Source organism: Dermochelys coriacea, chromosome 6 (assembly GCF_009764565.3).
Source record: "Dermochelys coriacea isolate rDerCor1 chromosome 6, rDerCor1.pri.v4, whole genome shotgun sequence".
NCBI classification, from domain to species: Eukaryota; Metazoa; Chordata; order Testudines; family Dermochelyidae; genus Dermochelys; species Dermochelys coriacea.
Window position 1 is genome coordinate 29,974,421 of NC_050073.1, and position 18,894 is coordinate 29,993,314.

An 18,894-nucleotide genomic window follows, 5' to 3' on the forward strand; every position below is an offset into this window, starting at 1 on the left:
CCAAAAGGGCAGGAAGACCCAGTCCCACAGGCTGCCGCCTCCTACTTGACAGACAAGGCAGGGGCGGGCACCATCACCACCCCTACCGGTGATGGACACCAGGGGCCACCAGGACCTTCTTAGGAGGGTGGCCCTAAACCTAAACCTCCAAGCGGAGGAGGTTATGGAGGAGTCGAACCCGATGGTAGACATCCTTGCCCTGGAGGGTTCATCTAGGGTGGTTTTTCCCATGATAAAAACTATCCAGTACACTACTAGGGTGCTCTGGCAGACTCCGGCTTGATACCACCCAGCACTAAAGGGGTGGAGAGACGTTATTTTGTGCTGCAGAAAGGGTTTGAACACCTTTTCACCCACCTCCAACCAGGGACTCTAGTGGTCGATGAGGCAAATCACAAGGAGCGGCAGGGGCAGCCAGGTCCTGCTCCAAAGTCACGGGACGTTAAGAAGCTGGACCTTTTCATCTGAAAGATCTACTTGACCGGGGGGCTCCAGCTTTGAGTGGCCAACCAGCAAGCGGTACTCGGCTGCTATGCTTTCAACTCCTGGAGCGTGTTGGCAAAGTTTCAGGAGTTGCTCCTGGCTGACTCGTGCCAGGAGTTTAAAGCACTTCTAGAGGAGGACAGGGTGGTCTCAAAAACCCCCTTCCAGGTTGCGTTAGATGCGGCGGACTCGGCAGTTTGCACTATTGCTACCGCCATTACAATGAGACACAGCACATGGCTGCAGGTGTCGGGTATACCACCAGAAGTCCAGAACACTATCCAGGATCTGCCCTTTGACTGTGTGGGCTTGTTTGCCCAAAATTCAGACTCTTACTTGCACAGTCTTAAGGACTCAGGGGTGACTCAAGTCTTTGGGGATCCACACCCCTGCACTCCAAAGACAGCAATTAAAGCCTCGACCCCCATCCCACTTCTATTCTGGGCCCCCGAGGCGGGACTTGTCCAGGAGACTAGGTAGGAATGATAGGAGGTACCCAGTTCTCCTCAGGCCAAGGACAGGGCTTATTCAAACAGCCCCCGGCCCGAAGCTAAACTTTTGAAGAAGCTCCCAAGGTCGGAGCTCCAGTACTAACCTCGGATCCTTATCCCCTCTTTGTGAATCAACTGTCCCACTTCTACCATGCTTGGTCCCAGATCACATCAGATCACTGGGTCCTCGGCACAGTAGGGGTGGGATATTCTATCCAATTCTGTTCCTTCCCACCCCCTTTCCATGTCCCTCTTCAGGGACTGTTCTCATGAACAACTCTTCTTGCTACAGGCAATAGAGGAGGTTCTTCAGGAATTCAGGGGCAAGGGGTTCTACTCCTGTTATTTCCTCATCCCCAAGGCCAAGGGTGGCCTCCAGCCTATCCTGGATCTGTGAGACCTCAACACATCCATAAGGAAAGGTGAAGTTTTGCATGGTTTCCCTGGCCTCCATCATTCCTTCCCTGGATCTGGGGGACTGGTATGCCGCCCTCAACTTGAAAAATGCGTACTTTCATATCTCCATTATCCCGGCCCACAGATGATTTCTTCGCTGTGTGGTCAGCGGCCAGCACTGCCAGTTCAGGATGCTCCCAGTTTGGACTTTCGGTGGCCCCCTAGGTGTTCACGAAGTGTATGGCGGTTGTAGCAGCCTTTCTTAGCAAACATTAAGTGCAAGTTTTCCCAGGCCACGTCGCAAGCACAGGCTATGGAGCATGTGGCTCTGGCTTAGGCCACCTTCCTCAGGCCAGGCCTCATATTAAACATGCCCAAATCCACATTAGCCCTGATGCAGAGAATAGAATTCATAGGAGCTTTCTTGGACTTGACGCATGCCAGGACATTCCTGCCCGAGCTGTGCTTCCGAGCATGCAGGGACATCATCGAGAACCTCTGCCGGTTCCCCACAACAATGGCCAGAAATTGCATGAAACTGTTGGGGCATATGGTGGCCTGCACATGCGTGGTCCAGCACATCAGATTGCGCCTTTGGCCTCTCCTGGCGTGGTTGCTCCAGGTGCACAAGCCCAGAAGGGACCCACTGGGCAGGTTCGTCACCCTCGCATTCTTGAGTCTCTCCTGTTACCAGATGTGCCTGTTTCTCTGGGGTATGCTCATTTATTAGGGTTACTCTGGGGGGGGGGTGTCTGTAATTCTATTAATGTAGTACTTGTGTGTTCAGATGGAGCTCTTCTCCCTTCTGCAAATCCCCTCCCAATGTAGCTATCTTGCAGGACCTAGGTTCCCTAGGGCTGGGTTCTTCCAGCCCCAGAATCGGATGAACACGCCCACCCACCCACACACACACATACTACAGAGAAAGTCTGAGTGGACTGGGTCAATCAGCACTCTCAAGCTGACTCCCTTATATGCCCCGGTCTCAATAGGCTGGGCCAAGCAGCATTTTCAGCTGCTACCCTTATACACCGCAGGTTCAGCACGTCCCTATCCCCACTTCCATGTTACAATTACACTGGTAGTAACCCACTTGATGAGCAAACCCCACAGTATTTTTGGGTGCTACAGGGATCTTTAGCTTAGGTAAATGAAGCGTTGCTGCACAGTAAATGGGGAAGCTAAAAACACAAGAATAAAGTTCAGAGAGGGGGAGAGAGAGAGAGAGAGAGAGAAGCAACCACCTTAACCATAAAATTTATTTACTGAATAATAGTGATAATTACACAAGGAGGGCTAAACAAACATAACAGTTCCATTATTAAAGGTAGAAAGGAAGAGAGAGAGAAAGAGGTATTTCACCCACTCCTCAAGACTTGAACTAGTTGGGGTTCCCAGGTGGTGATGTTAGCTCAGGGTCCGGACTGCTGGAGACAGGCAGAACCCCAGCATGATCAGTCAGGAGAGGGAGTCCAGTAGAACTGATACAGAGTTTAGGTCCCTGTATCAGAACACTTACATGGGCATAGGTAGGGGTTTTTGTAGAGAAAATACAGTGGTTCAATGGAGAACACTAGATTTGTTTATGGGTAAACTGATGCCTCAAGGGTTTTCTTTAGGCTAGACAATAGGAGCTGATCATTTTTGGCTATGGGTGATGTTTTCTTCCAGGGAGCTCACAATGCAACTAGGCTGCTTCAGTATTTTGGATATCAATCAAGGAATCATTACTAGAATTGGTCTGATAACTGCTGAGCTGGGTGTTTGCAGGCATAGGTTCATTAACATCTGGAGCAGAGATTCCCCATGATGGGGTGCTTCCCTGCTTTTCTGGTCCCAGAGTTCAGTGCAGTTCTCTGTTCTCTAGTCTGTATGCTAATGGCGATGCCTTAATCTTGTCACCCTTGTCAGGAGGGTCTAGGTGTGTCTCCCACCGCCCTTCACTGCTCTCTGCAAATCTTTTCTTTGATCAATTTTGGTTCAAGCAGGGGCTGGGGGGGTGTCTTTCATGAGTCAGACAGGCTAGATACTGCGCCCTGGTTCCCTAAAACCACAGAACTGACTGGTATCACTCTGCTGGTGGCTGCAGCCGCAAGTGGTCTGTGTGGGAGAACCCTTTGCCCATCCCCAACCTACGCTATCCCTAGTCACGGACGCCTCAGCACTCAGTTGGGGAGTGCACATGGACAATATCAGAACCCAAAGCCGATGGTCCCACATAGAACTATCACTGCACATCAATGTAAGGGAGCGGAGGGCGGTTCGTCTGGCATGCCAAGTGTTCCAGATCCACCTTTCATGGACGAGTCACTTGGTGTACATGTTCCCACCCTTTCCACTCATACACAAAGTCCTCCTCAAGGCTCACCAGGACAGGGCTTCCTTGATCATCATAGCGCCAGCGTGGTCCCCCTAGCACTGGCTCACCAAACTGTTGAACCTCTCAGTGGACAGCCCTTCCTGTGTGCCTGGCCGTCATCACACAGGACCACGGCCATCTACAACACCCCAACCTGGAGTTCCTCCACCTCACGGCGTGGAAACTCTATGGTTGAACCCACTCGAGCTTCAGTGTTTGGACTCAGTTAGGGAGGTTCTGCTGAGAAGTAGGAAATCCTCTACTCATGCCACGTACCTGGCAAAGTGGAAGCAGTTTTCCATTTGGCCTCTGCAGAAGGGCAGCCCTCCACAGCAAGCATCACTTCCCCTTGTTTTGGACTACCTACTGTACCTCAAGCAGCAGGCTATCAAAGTACACCTGGCTGCCATTTTGGCCTTCCACCCGGGGGCAGCAGATGATCAGTCTTCGGAAATCCCATGGTGAACCGATTCCTCAAGGGCTTGGACAGGCTTTATCCCCAGGTGTGACAGCCCATTCCGCAGTGGGACCTCAACCTGGTCCTGTCCACACTTATGAGGCCCCCTTTCGAGTCCATGCTGACCTGCTCCTCTGTCCTACCTTTCCTGGAAGGTGGCCTTTCTGGTGACCATAACCTCAGTCAGAAGGGTTTCCGAGCTCAGAGCGCTGACTTCTGGGGCCCCCATACGGTCTTTTATAAAGATAAGGTGCAGCTATGCCCTCACCCTGCATTTCTACCAAAAGTAGTCTCCCAGTTTCATGTGAACCAGGACATATTTTTACCTGTGTTCTTCTCTAAGCCACATGCCAGTAACAGAGTGAATGCGCCATTCCCTTTAACTGCATTCAAAAATAAAATAACGTAAAACTTTAGAGCCTACAAGTCCACTCAGTCCTACTTTAGCCAATCTCTCAGACAAACAAGTTTGGTTGCAATTTGCAGGAGATAATGGTGCCTGTTTTTTGTTTACAATGTCATCTGAAAGTGAGAACAGGTGTTCTCATGGCACTGTTGTAGCTGGCATCGCAAGATATTTACGTGTCAGATGCGCTAAAGATTCATACGTCCTTTCATGCTTCAACCATCATTCCAGAGGACATGCATCCAGGCTGATGATGGGTTTTGCTTGATAACTATCCAAAGCAGAGCAGACTGACACATGTTCATTTTCATCATCTGAGTCAGATGCCACCAGCCGAAGGCTGGATTTCCTTTTTCGGTGGTTTGGGTTCTGTAGTTTCTGCATTGGAGTGTTACTCTTTTAAGACTTCTGAGAGCATGCTCCACACCTTGTCCCTCTCAGATTTTGGATGGCAATTCAGATTCTTAAACTTTAGGTTGAGAGCTGTCACTATTTTTAGGTTTCAGAGTAGCAGCCGTGTTAGTCTGTATTCGCAAAAAGAAAAGGAGTACTTGTGGCACCTTAGAGACTAACAAATTTATTAGAGCATAAGCTTTCGTGAGCTAGTGAGCTGTAGCTCACGAAAGCTTATGCTCTAATAAATTTGTTAGTCTCTAAGGTGCCACAAGTACTCCTTTTCTTTTCACTATTTTTAGAAATCTCACATTGGTACCACCTTTGCATTTTGTCAAATCTGCAATGAAAGTGTTCTTAAAACAAACAATGTGCTGGGTCATCATCTGAGACTGCTAGGACAGGAAATATATGGCAGAATGCAGGTGAAACAGAACAGGGGAGACACAGTTCTCCCCTAAGGAGTTCAGTCACAAATTTAATTAACACATTATTTTTTTAAATGAGCTTCATCTGCATGGAAGCATCCTTTCTGGAATGGTGGCTGTACTATGAAGGGGCATATGAATGTTTAGCATATCTGGCACATAACTGCCTTGCAATGCCAGCTACACAAGTGCCATGCGAACTCCTGTTCCCACTTTCAGGTGACATTGTAAATAAGAAGGAGAGCACATTCTCTCCCGTAAATGTAAGCAAACTTGTTCATGTTAGCGATTGGCTGAACAAGGAGGATTGAGTGGACTTGTGGTTTTGTTTTTGAGTGCAGTTATGTAACAAAAAAAAAATCTGCATTTGTACGTTACGCTTTCACAATAGAGACTGCACAACAGTACTTGTCTGAGGTGAACTGAAAAATACTAATTTTTACAGTGCAAATATTTGTAATAAAAAATATAATCTAAGCACTGTCCGCTTTGTATTCTGTGTTGTAATAGAAATCAATACATTTGAAAATGTAGAAAAACATCCAAAAATATTTAATAAATTTCAATTGGTATTCTATTGTTTAACGATGTGATTAATCACAATTAATTTTTTTGAGTTAATCGCATGAGTAAACAGCGATTAATTGACAGCTCTAGTATAAAGGTGTCTTGTACCCAAGTGAAGTTTATTCCCCTAAATTTACTGGGGAAAATTTACCTCTTCTAATGAATTTCATGTCATATTCCTCTGATATTGTTCATATTAATTAAACACATAAATTGTTTCCTGATTCAAATGAAGGCTACAATGACAGCTAATCTGCAAGTCTTACATGTTTCATTTTATTTCTGTTGTGTAGAGAGGAGGAAGCAGTTAAGAGCTTGAGAAGGTTTGGTATGGGTGATATTGGTCTGGGACTCTGAGTTGTTGGAAAAAAAAGAAAAGGAGTACTTGTGGCACCTTAGAGACGAACAAATTTATTTGAGCATAAGCTTTCGTGAGCTACAGCTCACTTCATCGGATGCAATGAAAGCTTATGCTCAAATAAATTTGTTCATCTCTAAGGTGCCACAAGTTCTTCTTTTCTTTTTTGCGAATACAGACTAACCTGGCTGCTACTCTGAAATGAGTTGTTGGAGTGTCTGAATTCTTTCCTTGATGGCAATCTAATCAGCCAATGCCAATAAATAAACAGTGAGCCTTCGGGCTGGGAGCTGCTAGGCAAATATTTATTATTTGGTTAAACAAAGAGTAATTAAGCTTCTAAAACAAAGTAATTATGACCTCCTATAGCTGAGCTCAGCAGGGTCTAGTCAGAGCTTCCTCTTGAAGGTCTGAGTCATTGTAAGAGACAATGAGCCAATATTCCCTCCCTGCCCCCATCCCCACCACATTTTAAAACTGGAACAAGAGCAATCATGTTCAGAATAAACACAATTTAAAAAAAAAAATCCTCATAATTCAGACATACTTCTGCCTTTCTAAGAAGATGTTGCAACTGGATTTATTTCTGTGTAATGTCACCATGGCAAAAGTTCACAGAGTTTACTACATACATAACATTATAACAGCCGATTAGTTTATGGGCCAGAATTATTAATTTTAATTGTTTGCATGTGGCACTTTACAGACATTATCAAATGAGCTTCAATCTTGCCTCTAAAATTTTCACATCTAGATATTTGGGTGCAGCAACTCAGACTAGTGAGCTCAAACTGAATTTGCATGAGCCAAACCTAAGGAATATATTTGCTCACAAATTCGGGTTTTAGTGTGACAAAGATTTAAATGTGAAAAGGGCCCCTGCAGTTTTAGAGGCCTCTTTGAAAATGTGTCTAAATAAGACTTTCTCTACTACAAACTTACACTGTTTTAACTAACTTTGTTTTATTAAACTGGTGAAAGTTTGAGTCAAGACAATTTTAAGAGTGTCTTAATTCAATCCTATAAAAACGTGATGAAGTTAAATTGAAGTAAACCAGTCAACCTGAAAGTAGTGCGTCCAGACACAATCTTGTTCCAGTTTAATAAATGGATTTAAAAAATACACCTTTAGTTAGACCAGTGCAAGTTTGTGCAGACAAAACCTTAAGTATATTATGGTCCAATTCAGCAAAGCACTTAAACATGTGCTTAAATGTAATCATCTGAGAAGTCCTATTCAATGGGGCTATTTATGTTCTTAATGCTAAACATTTGCTCAAATGCTTTGCTGGATCAGGGCCTCTTTAGGTTTCAATCGGGGACAAAGAAGCCAGTACAAAATTTTGGCACAACCTGCAAAGACTTTCTCTGGGGATTTTATTATGATTTCATTTTCTATTATATTGTTTGTTATATATATGACGACAAAAATTAACTCACCTTTGTGCAAAACATGGAAAAAGATAAAGTCCATGCCATGAGGCGTTTCCAGTCTAATTTAAACAAGGCAACCCAAATTTCAAATGAAACATATAACACAATACTATAAATACAGATTAGATGAAGGGGAAGGTTGCAAAGGGTGTAAGATCCTGGTGAGGAAATTGGGAAACACAAGAGCAGAGCTATGTTCACAATAACTTAGATCCCTTTTTATATTTTAATACCAGGTGTGACAGTAATATTGAAGTAGAGTAATTCAGTAGATATATTTGTTAGATTATTCATTAATCTGGCTTGGCTGCTCTTCATGAGTCACCTTTGATAAAACCTCACAAAATTCACACTGTGGGAGTCCAGCCTATTTTGCTGATGGCACTGTAAACTTCATCTTTACCTGTGTGCATTCTCAGTTATCCAATTAAGATTATTCAATAGACTATTTGCATATACAAAATTTGCAGCTTGTTTCCTGTTTGAATAAGTAGAACAGCTATGCTCACTTACACTGGAGAAATACATTAACTAGATGCTTCTGGTATCATCAGCAATTAACAGTGTTGCTATTTAAATTGTCATAATTAAATTAATCCTTAGAGTTAAAACCTATTGAGATTCATAAAGAAGTTCACACTAGTGATCCATCCATCCTGGGAGCAGAGCCTAATCACCAGAGTTTGTGGATTCTGAGACCTTTGAAGCAATAAGCAAAAAAAGTATTGCAAACAAAGAAACAAAAAAATGTGTTAGAATACCTTCAAAAAGCAATACATGTTTACCCCATAAACATTTACCATGTTACAAAAAGAGAGACCATTGCATCTCTATTTAGTTAAAAAAACCAGCACAACTTTAAACTCTACTTTGCTTTTAAACTGCAAAGCTACTGAAGGGCAAAATTCTCTTCTCAAATCCACATGGTGTATCTAGACCAGGGGAGGGCAAACTACAGCCCGCGGGATGGATCTAGCCCATCAGGCCCATGGCGCAGCAGGGTTAAGGCAGACTCCCTGCCTGCCCTGCACCGCTCCCAGAAGCGGCTGGCACCACATCCCTGGGGGATGCCCACAGGCATCTGTGCACTGCCAATGCCTGCAGGCATCGCCCCCCACAGCTCCTATTGGCTGGGAACAGGGAACCGGGGCCAATGGGAGCTTCAGGGGGTGGTATCTGCAGGCAAGGGCAGTGCGCAGTGGAGCTGCCTTCCCCTCCTCACCCCCAGGAGCCACTGCCGGACATGCTGGCCACATCCGGGAGCTGCGTGGGGCCAGGACAGGCAGGGAGCCTGCCTTAGCCCTGCTGCGCACCGCTGCCATTCTGGAGCCTGCACCCGAACCCTAACTCCCTTCAGCCTCCTGCACTCAAACTCCTTCCTGCACACCGCACTCCCGCACTCTCTCCTACACTCCAACCCCCTGCCCCAGCCCTACATTCATGGCCCTCCACACAATTTTCCCACCCAGATATGGCCCTCGGGTCAGAAAGTTTACCCACCCTTCATCTGGACTCTGACAGTTTGCTCTCCATTGTGATTAGAGCTAGCGCATGTAAGTCTAACCAAGCTGATGGCACTGTAATTACACCTTCCAGCTGCAGTGTCACATCCCATATAAAATGTGCCACTGTTGAGAATATTCAAGGTTGTGCTTCCTTTACTTTGAATGATCATTTTTATGAGAGATCCTTAATCTGAAAACAAGCTCTGTGTGGCTTGAAAGCTTGTCCCTCTCACCAACAGAAGTTGGTCCAATGAAAAAATATTACCTCACCCACCTTATCTCTCTAATCCTCAATTACTGGAATAGGTGCAGGAATTCAACAAAGTAGTGGTATGTGTACAAATGAAACAAGTTCACTTTTAAATTCAAGTGAGCATTTGTGACAATTTGTGTGCAATATTCATCCAGCTCTGATGTGACATTCCTCCTTTCGTTTTGTTCTACCACTGATCTCATGAGCCAACCAAAAATGATTTGTTGGCTTTGATAACAGACGAAACTGCATGGAGGAAACCATACCCTGTGGCTGATACTTCTTTTACCTTCCTGAATACAGCACTCAGATTTTAAGGTCAGAAGGGACCTTATAACTCTCGCCTTCTAAAAGGTACATGTATTAATTATGCAGCTTCTGGTATCATTTGTGACATTGTGCAACGTCAAGTACAGACGAAAGCAGAGCTTTTGTTCTTTCATTGGAAAATTCTTTTTTGCATAAACTGAATCTGGGAACATTACTTGATGAGCTTTGTGAAATGATCAGTACACAAGTGCGAATCTCATGTTTTGCCGAATGATGACAACATCACCCCTCAGCGTCAGTACCTTTTTTGTTTACATATTGTTAAACCTGATTGAAAACAGCACTAAGGAAGGAAAAAGCCTGCTCCTGCTCCATGAAAGTCAATGGGAGTTTTGCCATTAACTTCAATTAGATTAGGGTTGGTTCCTCCGATTAGACTGGAAAAATAATGGCACTGCACAATTTGCAAGTTTTGTCATCTCCATTTGTTTTTTTATATTGGTGATGACAGGATTATCAACATAAATATCTTCATATCAGATTGGACAGGAAGCATATTCCTCTACAGCTTTGTTCTTTTATTGCATGTACATTTCACAAAAGTTCAGCTCACTTTTTGTCAAAAATCAAATACCTTTTCAGTTTGATATCTGATATGTCTCATGTCCTTGACACACTTGCACAGGAAGGTGGTGGGCACACAGATGTCATACATCTTTTCTAGCTCCAGCTTCTATATCTTCAACTTCAATTATACTTTATTGGCATGAAAAAAGAGACAGGCTTTCTCAAGTATCTGTCAGAAGTAAATTAGAACTGGTATTGTTAGGGCTACTTGAGGTTTGATACTCGGTGTCCGTTTGTCAACAGGGTCCATTCTGGATGGGCTGGCAGATTGTTACATACTGCAATACCACCCCTACCATCCTGCTGTGATCCGCCCACACCTTGTTTTATAAGAAATGGAGTCAATTTCTTTGGCACAATGAACTTTTTTACAAGAACAAAACTGCCCCCATTGTAGCGGGTGGGATCTTTCCCCTGACTTCATGGAAGAAGATTCAGGGTCAGTTTTGCCCCAGAAGTAGCTGCATTTCAGCTGTGGGAAAAGCAATAAAACGAGCCCTATTTACAGTTTGCATTTCCATTTATTAAGTGATTTGGAGTGAAATACCCTTTGGAGTGAAATACACTATATCTACGTAAGTTGCTGTTTATTTCTGTGAGAATGTTCTCGACTGCGTTTCCAGAAAAGAAAGTGGTTCATTGTGTACATATTTGGCAGAGGCATATTGCCATTAGAGAGGGTTCCTTAAAGACCCTCATGCATAGCCACAATGTAACATATGGATAAACATAATAAATGAGTTCACAGAAATTATATAATAATATTTTCCCTTACCCCTTTGAAGAAAATAAAAAGAACCTCTGCCTTCTGCCTTGACTCACACTTTGTCTCAGTTGTCTATACCGTGGCATTATTCCAGACTCTCAGCATGCCTTGTCCTTCTTGATTGCAGTGCTGCCTATCATCCCCTCAAACAACACTGCATTGTTGCCACAGAGCTTCATCTCCATCCATGCTTTCATTTCATCTTGCCAGGCTTATTGCAACCCCATTCTCTTTAGCCTCTGCAAATCCAGTCTCTCCAGATGCTAGCAAGTGCAGAATGCTGCTACCTCTCCCTTCTCAGACATAAAAAATGTGATCAAACAATGCTATTGGCTTCTTGTTTATTTCAGGATCCACATAAAAAATGTCCTTATTTTAAAACCACCAATGGATTTATTTCAGCCTACCTCACTGACTTTGTCTCTTTCTACTCTTCCCTCCTTATATTCCATTTACCACTGGCTTCCTCAGACAGTATCACATTGTTAATCCAAAAGCTTGTCCTGCTAGAGCTGCCTGGAACTGCCACCATATTTCTCATTGATTCACAAACTCATTTCAAATTCCACTCAAGCCCATCTTCAAAGACCACTCATGAGACTAGCAAAAGTTGCATGCCCTATAGAGCTAGTGTGTATGTAAAGGTCAGTCAAAGCCATGTGGAATCATCAGGGCTGTTTTAAAATAGTAATTTAGGAGAGGGAGTTGCCTGTTGGTGATACACCAAAATCTGTATGAGGCCAATTTGAGACAGAGCATTAGGTGCTCATCAGTGTTGTTAGAGGGACCCCAATACTAACATTACCATGATTTATTTTTAAATTCCACTGGAAACACTCATTTAAAAACATATAAACATTCCTGAGGGTCAGGCCCCCAAATTATTAGATTTTCCCTTATTAGCTTGAAGGCCTTACTCCTAAAAAAACACTTCCACATATGCTTAAACTTACTCTTGTGAATAATCCTACTCACCTGCTAATTGTTACACATATTGGATCAGGTGCTTTGTTGGAGCAAGTGTCCTAGGTGAATAAGGATAATAGGTCCCTTCTATGGAGAAGGCACTCATTACCTTAAGTGACCAAATGAGGATGTTTGAGGCAATGGCCTGGGGCAGGGTTGCCTTGAACAATTTTTAATTCTTAACCTCAAAATGTGCTGTCTTCTGTAAGGTAGAAAGAACATGTTACAATACAGCTATATGCATGCATGTAGTATCCATGCTTGTATGTGCTGCAGAGGGCATGAATGGAGGGCACCAGCACCCCTCACTAAGGTACCCACTAGCACTACCAGTCCCAGGGGACAAGGCAGAGTACCTGCAATGCAGGTACTTGTGCCCTAGCAGGGGTCAGTATCTGACCCTATAAAGCAGGGGTGGCCAACCTGAGCCTGAATTTACCAATGTACATTGCCAAAGAGCCACAGTAATATGTCAGCAGCCCCGCGTCAGCTCCCCCACACCGCTACCAGCGCCTCCCAGCCCTTGGCAGCCCCACGGATCAGTGCCACCTCCCGATCCGCTGTTTTGAGGGGGGGAGGGCGTGGCAGGCTCAGGGGAGGGGACGGGAAGGGGTGGAGTGGGGGCAGGGTCTGGGGCAGAACCAGGGGTTGAGCAGTGAGCACCCGGGGGCCCATTGGAAAGTTGGCCCCTGTAGCTCCAGCCCTGGAGTCGGTGCCTATACGAGGAGCCGCAGGTTGCCCCCCCCCCCGCTGTAAAGCATTTGGGGGCTACAGGTTTCGTTTTACAGACCTTAGGGAACACAAGGCCCTGAGCCTGCAACCACTTCTGCCCCGGGGCAGCGTCGCTCCCCGCCCAGCGCTCAGCCCCGGCTGGGAGCGTTGCCAGGATCGGGGCCTCACGTTTCACTGTGATAATTACTCGCGTGGGGCCCGAGCCTGCCGTGCGGCCCCGCGGGCAGAGTGAGGAGGGCCGGGGGGGGGGGGACTTCGCCTTTCAGGGGCCGGCTCCAGCCCGCTGCCGGGAGGAGGGGTGCTGGGAGCAGGGGCCGCCCCCCCCTCGGGGCTGCTTTACGCAAGGGGTCAGGGAGAGGTGGAGCGGGGCGCGCACGACCCTCAGCCTGCAGCTGCCCAGGGCTCAGTCACTTCCTATCGCCCCAGCGGGCGCAGCCCTGCCCCACGCCGCTGGGCCTGGTTGGCTGCCGGCGGCGGAGAGGGGTGGAGTGATGCGAGCGGCAGCAGGGGACCGGGCGGCTGGAGCGCAGGGGCGGCTGGAGCTAGCGGCGCGTGCGGCTGGGGCGCAGCGGCCTGGGGGCAGGCTGGCCATGGGGGGGCTGAAGGAGGAGCTGCTCAAGGCCATCTGGCATGCCTTCACCGCCCTGGACCTGGACCGGAGCGGCAAGGTCTCCAAGTCCCAGCTCAAGGCAAGTGCGGGAGGGGGCAAGAGCCCTCCGCCCTACCCCGGGCCGCAGGGCTGCTGTTGGCGAGGGGCACGGGGCAATAGCAGGGGCCTTGAAGGCTCCCGCCCCGGGGCCTCCTGGCTGTGATTCCTTCCTTCTCCCTCCCCACGGCGAGAGGAAGGAAGCCGCTTGCGACCGTACCTGGGTTGCTGCTGCTGGGGGAGCCAAATCTGCAGCCTCCCGTCTTTTGTTCCTGCTCTTCACGGGGGTGGGGGTGGAGAGCAGGAGCCTGGGAGCCTCCTGCAAAGCCCTGGGACAGTTGCCTCAGGGACGCTTGGTGCTTTGGCTCCATTGTGGCTCTGCTGGATACTCCAGTCAGGACAGCGTCAGATACCTTGACGCTCTCTTGGGATGGCCCCAAAATGGTGGAGCTGGCTTTGAACACGGGGTCTGGAAACGTTCTATCCGGACACACACTTGGACTGTCCTGGACATAGTACCCTGGTGTCCATCTCTGCCGCCATATAACTCTGGAAAGTTACTGGGGACCCATGGGAATAAAGCTATTGGTGCAGAATATGCACACCCTATGTCCCCATCTTCTCTGTGAGCCATCCCGTTCCCATCATGTTCAGTGGGCAAAACCGGGGCAGAGTAGTGCTCTTTCCAGATTGTTTGAAGTGCTATGTAGGCCACAGATTCATTTTTCTCCAGTGCTGTTCCCTAGTCTGATGTGCAGCACCCTGGGTCTTGAGCTGTTACATATATGTGTGTGTGTGTGGGTCCTGAAGTTAAAGCACTTCTCTTGTCATGGAGGGTGATGCAGCTTATTTGATTTCTGGCCTGTAGGTGCACTTATACAAACCCATCCCTTCGGTCATTTGCCTTGAGTACCCTTTTCTGCATCCGCTCTCTTGTAGACTGATGTAAGGTCCCAAACAAAGGACTTGACCCCATTCAAGTGGAATTTAGTCTGCCAAAGGGAGACTGTGGTTTTACAGCGCTCTCTTACTTGAGCGTAAACAGGAGAAGTAGTCAAGAGGCTCCAACTGTGTGATTCTTTTCCAGCTTATGCTCTAAAGTGATGTGTAAAAAGAAAAGGAGTACTTGTGGTACCTTAGACTAACAAATTTATTTGAGCATAAGCTTTCGTGAGCTACAGCTCACTTCATCGGATGCATTTAAGCTTATGCTCAAATAAATTTGTTAGTCTCTAAGGTGCCACAAATACTCCTTTTCTTTTTGCGAATACAGACTAACACGGCTGCTACTCTGAAACCTGTTAAAGTGATGTGTGTTCTTAATAGAACTCATACAGCCTGTAGAATCTGATTCCATTCTGGCCGTGTTTCATAGATCATTGTATTGATCACCAGGTCAACTGTAACCTCTGTAGTCACTGGAGAAAACTTGAGGACTGTCTCCCTTCTGAAAGACAGTGCATCTGTCCTTATTACAGTGGGAAATCCACAGTCAGCTTGAGTCGGTTGGGAATACAAATGTTCTAATTTATCAAGGCTCCTGTTGTTGTTTTTTTTTAAAATCTTCTTTGTTTTCCTGCCACTCCCTGCTATATTCTCTCTTGATTTGTAGGTCCTGTGCAGTCTCTGTCTAGTTACAACAACAGTAATTGTTCCCCATTACTGTAATTGCCCTGCCTTGAGGGTATGAGGAAAGGTTGACACTTGAGATGTTTATAAAATAAATGGTTGGTGGTCATCTTTGACAGTTCCTCTTAGTGTCAGCATGTTTGCTGTGGCTTAAGTTAACTTTAATTATCTGCTATGTTATCCCTCAACCATACCAAAGATTTTCCTAAATATTTTTGGTATTTGTAATACTTCTGGAAGTGGATTATACCACTATTTCTGAAGAACTCATATTCTAATTTCTCTTCCCAGCTGGTCTGTCTGTTCCACAAAAGTGACGTTTTATTATTTTGTCAAGGCAGTACAAACATAAAAATAATCCAGCATAAGAATGAATGTGTTTTTATGCAGCAGATGTCCAATTCTGAAGGGATTTACTTTCTGCACTGGTCTTAATTTAATGGAAATAGAAAGTGATGGAGACAAGTGTGTGGGTCCTTTCTACCCCCTCTGCATCATTTGGAGAGGAGTCAAGCCCCTAGGAAAAAAACTGCGACCCATCAGGACAGAAGCAGTTGTGTGAGATGTCCCTTATCCCTTTTCTCTTAATTACTTAATTCTTTTGTACATGATATCTGTACAACCAACAGGTAAAGACCCTGGGAGTGAGAGGGGACAATATGAGGAACAGCCACAGTATATGGCATAGTTCTTGAGCTAACTTGTTCCTCTGTCAGTCTTTTTAAAAAAATGCAAATATGGGTGCTACTGACTAATTTAAGCAAAATTAGTCCTCTTTTGTATTTTAAAATATCGTGCATTGATTCATTTGACCAATATTTTCTAGTAGTTCTGCAGTTATATTGATTACCCCATTCTTTTACGCATCAGCAAAAATTGTAAACATTTATGATGCTTGTCTGTTCATAAATTGCATGCTAATTATAAACATTGCTCTTGTTTTGTTTATATATTGCACCATGCCCTTTCAAATGCCACTATAGCAAAATTACAGTATAATTTTTGTGGAAGCAATTACAGCTTTAGTTTACTATTGTGGCTCTAGTATGAGCTACGTGCAGGCATATGTTGTACTATTTTTAAATCTTCCTTTTGGTTTCACCTTTTTTTTTGCACTCTTCAGTTTCTAAATGGTTTATTAAAATGTTGTGTCTTGGTGGTTTGAATAATGATGGTAGTTTCCAAAAGTTTAATTTAATCTTTGGACAACTCTTGCAAATGCTTACGACTGGATTTCCATGGGACTGCTTACAGCAGTAAGCATTACATATGGTAGTATGTTTGAGAAATTGAAACTTTAGAGATGATGCAAGCCAAACCCATTTTTATACAATATATGAAAACTTTGTTGTATTTCTTCCTAATTTTCTGTTTGGTGGTGAACTCACTTACCTGTTGACTAGTCACAGCTTTGCTGTTCTTTCTTGTTTGCTCCTTGTGGCCTACATTTTCAAAAGTGGTTTGGGCATCTCAATTTTTGGATTCTCGACTTCACTCCTTAATAGGGCCTGATTTCCAGAAGGTGGGGTGACCAATGCTCTTGGAAAATTTTGCCTTTTTCAGGTGTGTCAAGGTGTGGGACCGAAAAGTGAGGCCACCAAAGTCCCTAGTCACTTTTGAAAATTTTGGCCAGTGTGCTGATCGGCAGGGTGATACAGGGTTAGGATAACAGGGCAGAAACGAGAGAGGGAGATGTATGTTATAGAACATTAGTTTAATATCCAAGTGGAGAAGATAAAGGTGGGTCATCTAGCAAAAGTGAGCAGTATTTAGTTGGTCATTATTATGAGAAATTGTTACTTTATTATATTAACTGGAATGAATGAACTTATTTATCTTGTTCTCCCTTGAGACTGAAAACATCATTGCAGCCATACCTCTACCAGTACAGAATACCCTTCTAAACCGGGCGGGCCCCAAACTTTTTGACCTGAGGGGCACATCGGGTTTCTGAAATTGTATGGAGAGCCGATGAGGGGAGGCTGTGCCTCCCCAAACAGCCAGGCGTGGTCCGACCCCCGCCCACTCTCCGACCCACCCTGCTTCTCACCCCCTGACGGCTCCCCCAGGATTCCTGCACCATCCACCCCTTGCTGTCCCCTGACTGCCCCCCGCTGTTCCATCCAACCCCCCTCTCATTCTTGACTGCCTCCCTGGGACCCCTGCCCCCATTCAACCCCCCTGTTCTCTGCCCTCTGACTGCCCCAATTCCTATCCACACTCCCACCCCTGACCACCACCCCAAACTCCCCTGCCCTCTATCCAACCGCCCCTGCTCCCTGCCTCCTTACCGCGCTACCTGGAGCACCGGTGGCTGGTGGTGCTACAGCTGCGCCGCCCAGAGCACCAGGACAGGCAGCCGTGCCGCTTGGCTGGAGCCAGCCACGCCACTGTGCAGCACAGAGCACCGGGTCAGGCCGCGGCTCTGTAGCTGCGCTGCCCGGCAAGAGCTCGCAGCCCCCCCGCCCAGAGCATTGCGTCAGCGGCGCAGTGAGCTGAGGCTGCAGGGAAGGGAGAACAGCAGGGGAGGGGCTGGGGGCTAGCCTCCCAGGCAGGAGCTCAGGGGCCGTGCAGGAGGGTCTTGCAGGTCTGATGTGGCCTCCTGGCTGTAGTTTGCCCACCTCTGTTTTAAATTCAAGTCTCCCAACTGCCAGCATTATTCCCTATACTGAAACACTTTTGTTATAATATATTGTTTGTATTAGCATAGTGCCTAGGAGACCTGGACCAAGACACCATTGTGTGCTGTACAAAACCAGAACAAGGAAAATAGAACCTGCCTCAAAGAGCTTATGTTAGATTGTAAGCTAAGAGACAACAGGTGGAGACACAGACTGATGGCAAAATACAAGAAAACCATGAGACACTATTGGTCAGCATGATAGGCAGTGGTTTTCACACAGTGATCTAACTGTTGTCAGTTGTTTTGTAGGCATCACAGAGGGCTTTGAAGGAAGATAATGAGTTAGTTTTGTCAATGTTTATGGAGTGCTCCTCCCAAGGGTGAGACGCAGCCTGGAAGGAAGCACAAAGGTGCTTGTTTGAAAATGTAACAAGTGGGCAGTGCAGGCTGTCTCGTCATGGGCCGATCGGAGGTAAGAGTTGACTTTTTGATAGTAAATGATAGACGACAGGTACGGTGGACATAGGCTGTAAAAAGCTTTGAAAGTAAAGACAAATAGCTTATGTTTGATGCGATAGAGAAGGGGGAGCCAGCGCAGGGGTTGAAAGAGAGGGGTGACATGGTCAAAGCGAGGGAAAGGAAAGTGATCTTTGCAGCAGCATTCTGAATGGATATGAGTGGGGCAAGATTGCATTTGTCAAGGCCAAAGAGAAGTATGTTGCAGTAACTGAGACGCAAGATGATGTCCAAACTCTCAACAGTTTTAGCTGTGTGGATAGGAAAGGCCGTATCTTAGAGATGTTATGCAAAAAGAATTTTAAGGGAGGACCTAGAGAGAGATCTGAATTGAAGATGATGCCCAGGTTATGGGCCTGATTGATGTCCAGGATGCTGGTATTGTCAGTGATTGAGAAAGGAGACTGAGGATCAGAGCATGTTGATCTGGAACTGATGGCAAGATGTCCTTTAGGAGATGTCAGAGAGACAGTCCAAGAATATCTCAAAGTGACTTTGTAGAAGGCTAGTAAATGGAATTGTACAGTTCCATAACTGTTTTAAATTCTTAAAGAAAAAAACCAATCCCACTCTCTCCTAAAATATGAAA

At 45.8% G+C, this 18,894-nt stretch overlaps 1 protein-coding gene across 1 annotated transcript in view; it reads left to right on the forward strand.

The window, feature by feature from the left end:
* The first annotated feature begins 13,224 nt into the window (after positions 1–13,224).
* The window catches only part of SWAP70 (switching B cell complex subunit SWAP70), a 57,598-nt gene continuing 51,928 nt past the window's right edge, over positions 13,225–18,894 (forward strand). The window contains exon 1 of the mRNA XM_038406891.2: positions 13,225–13,580. Within this exon, the coding sequence (XP_038262819.1) occupies positions 13,383–13,580 (198 nt within the window). The 5' untranslated portion in view covers positions 13,225–13,382. The remainder of the gene's footprint in view (positions 13,581–18,894) is intronic.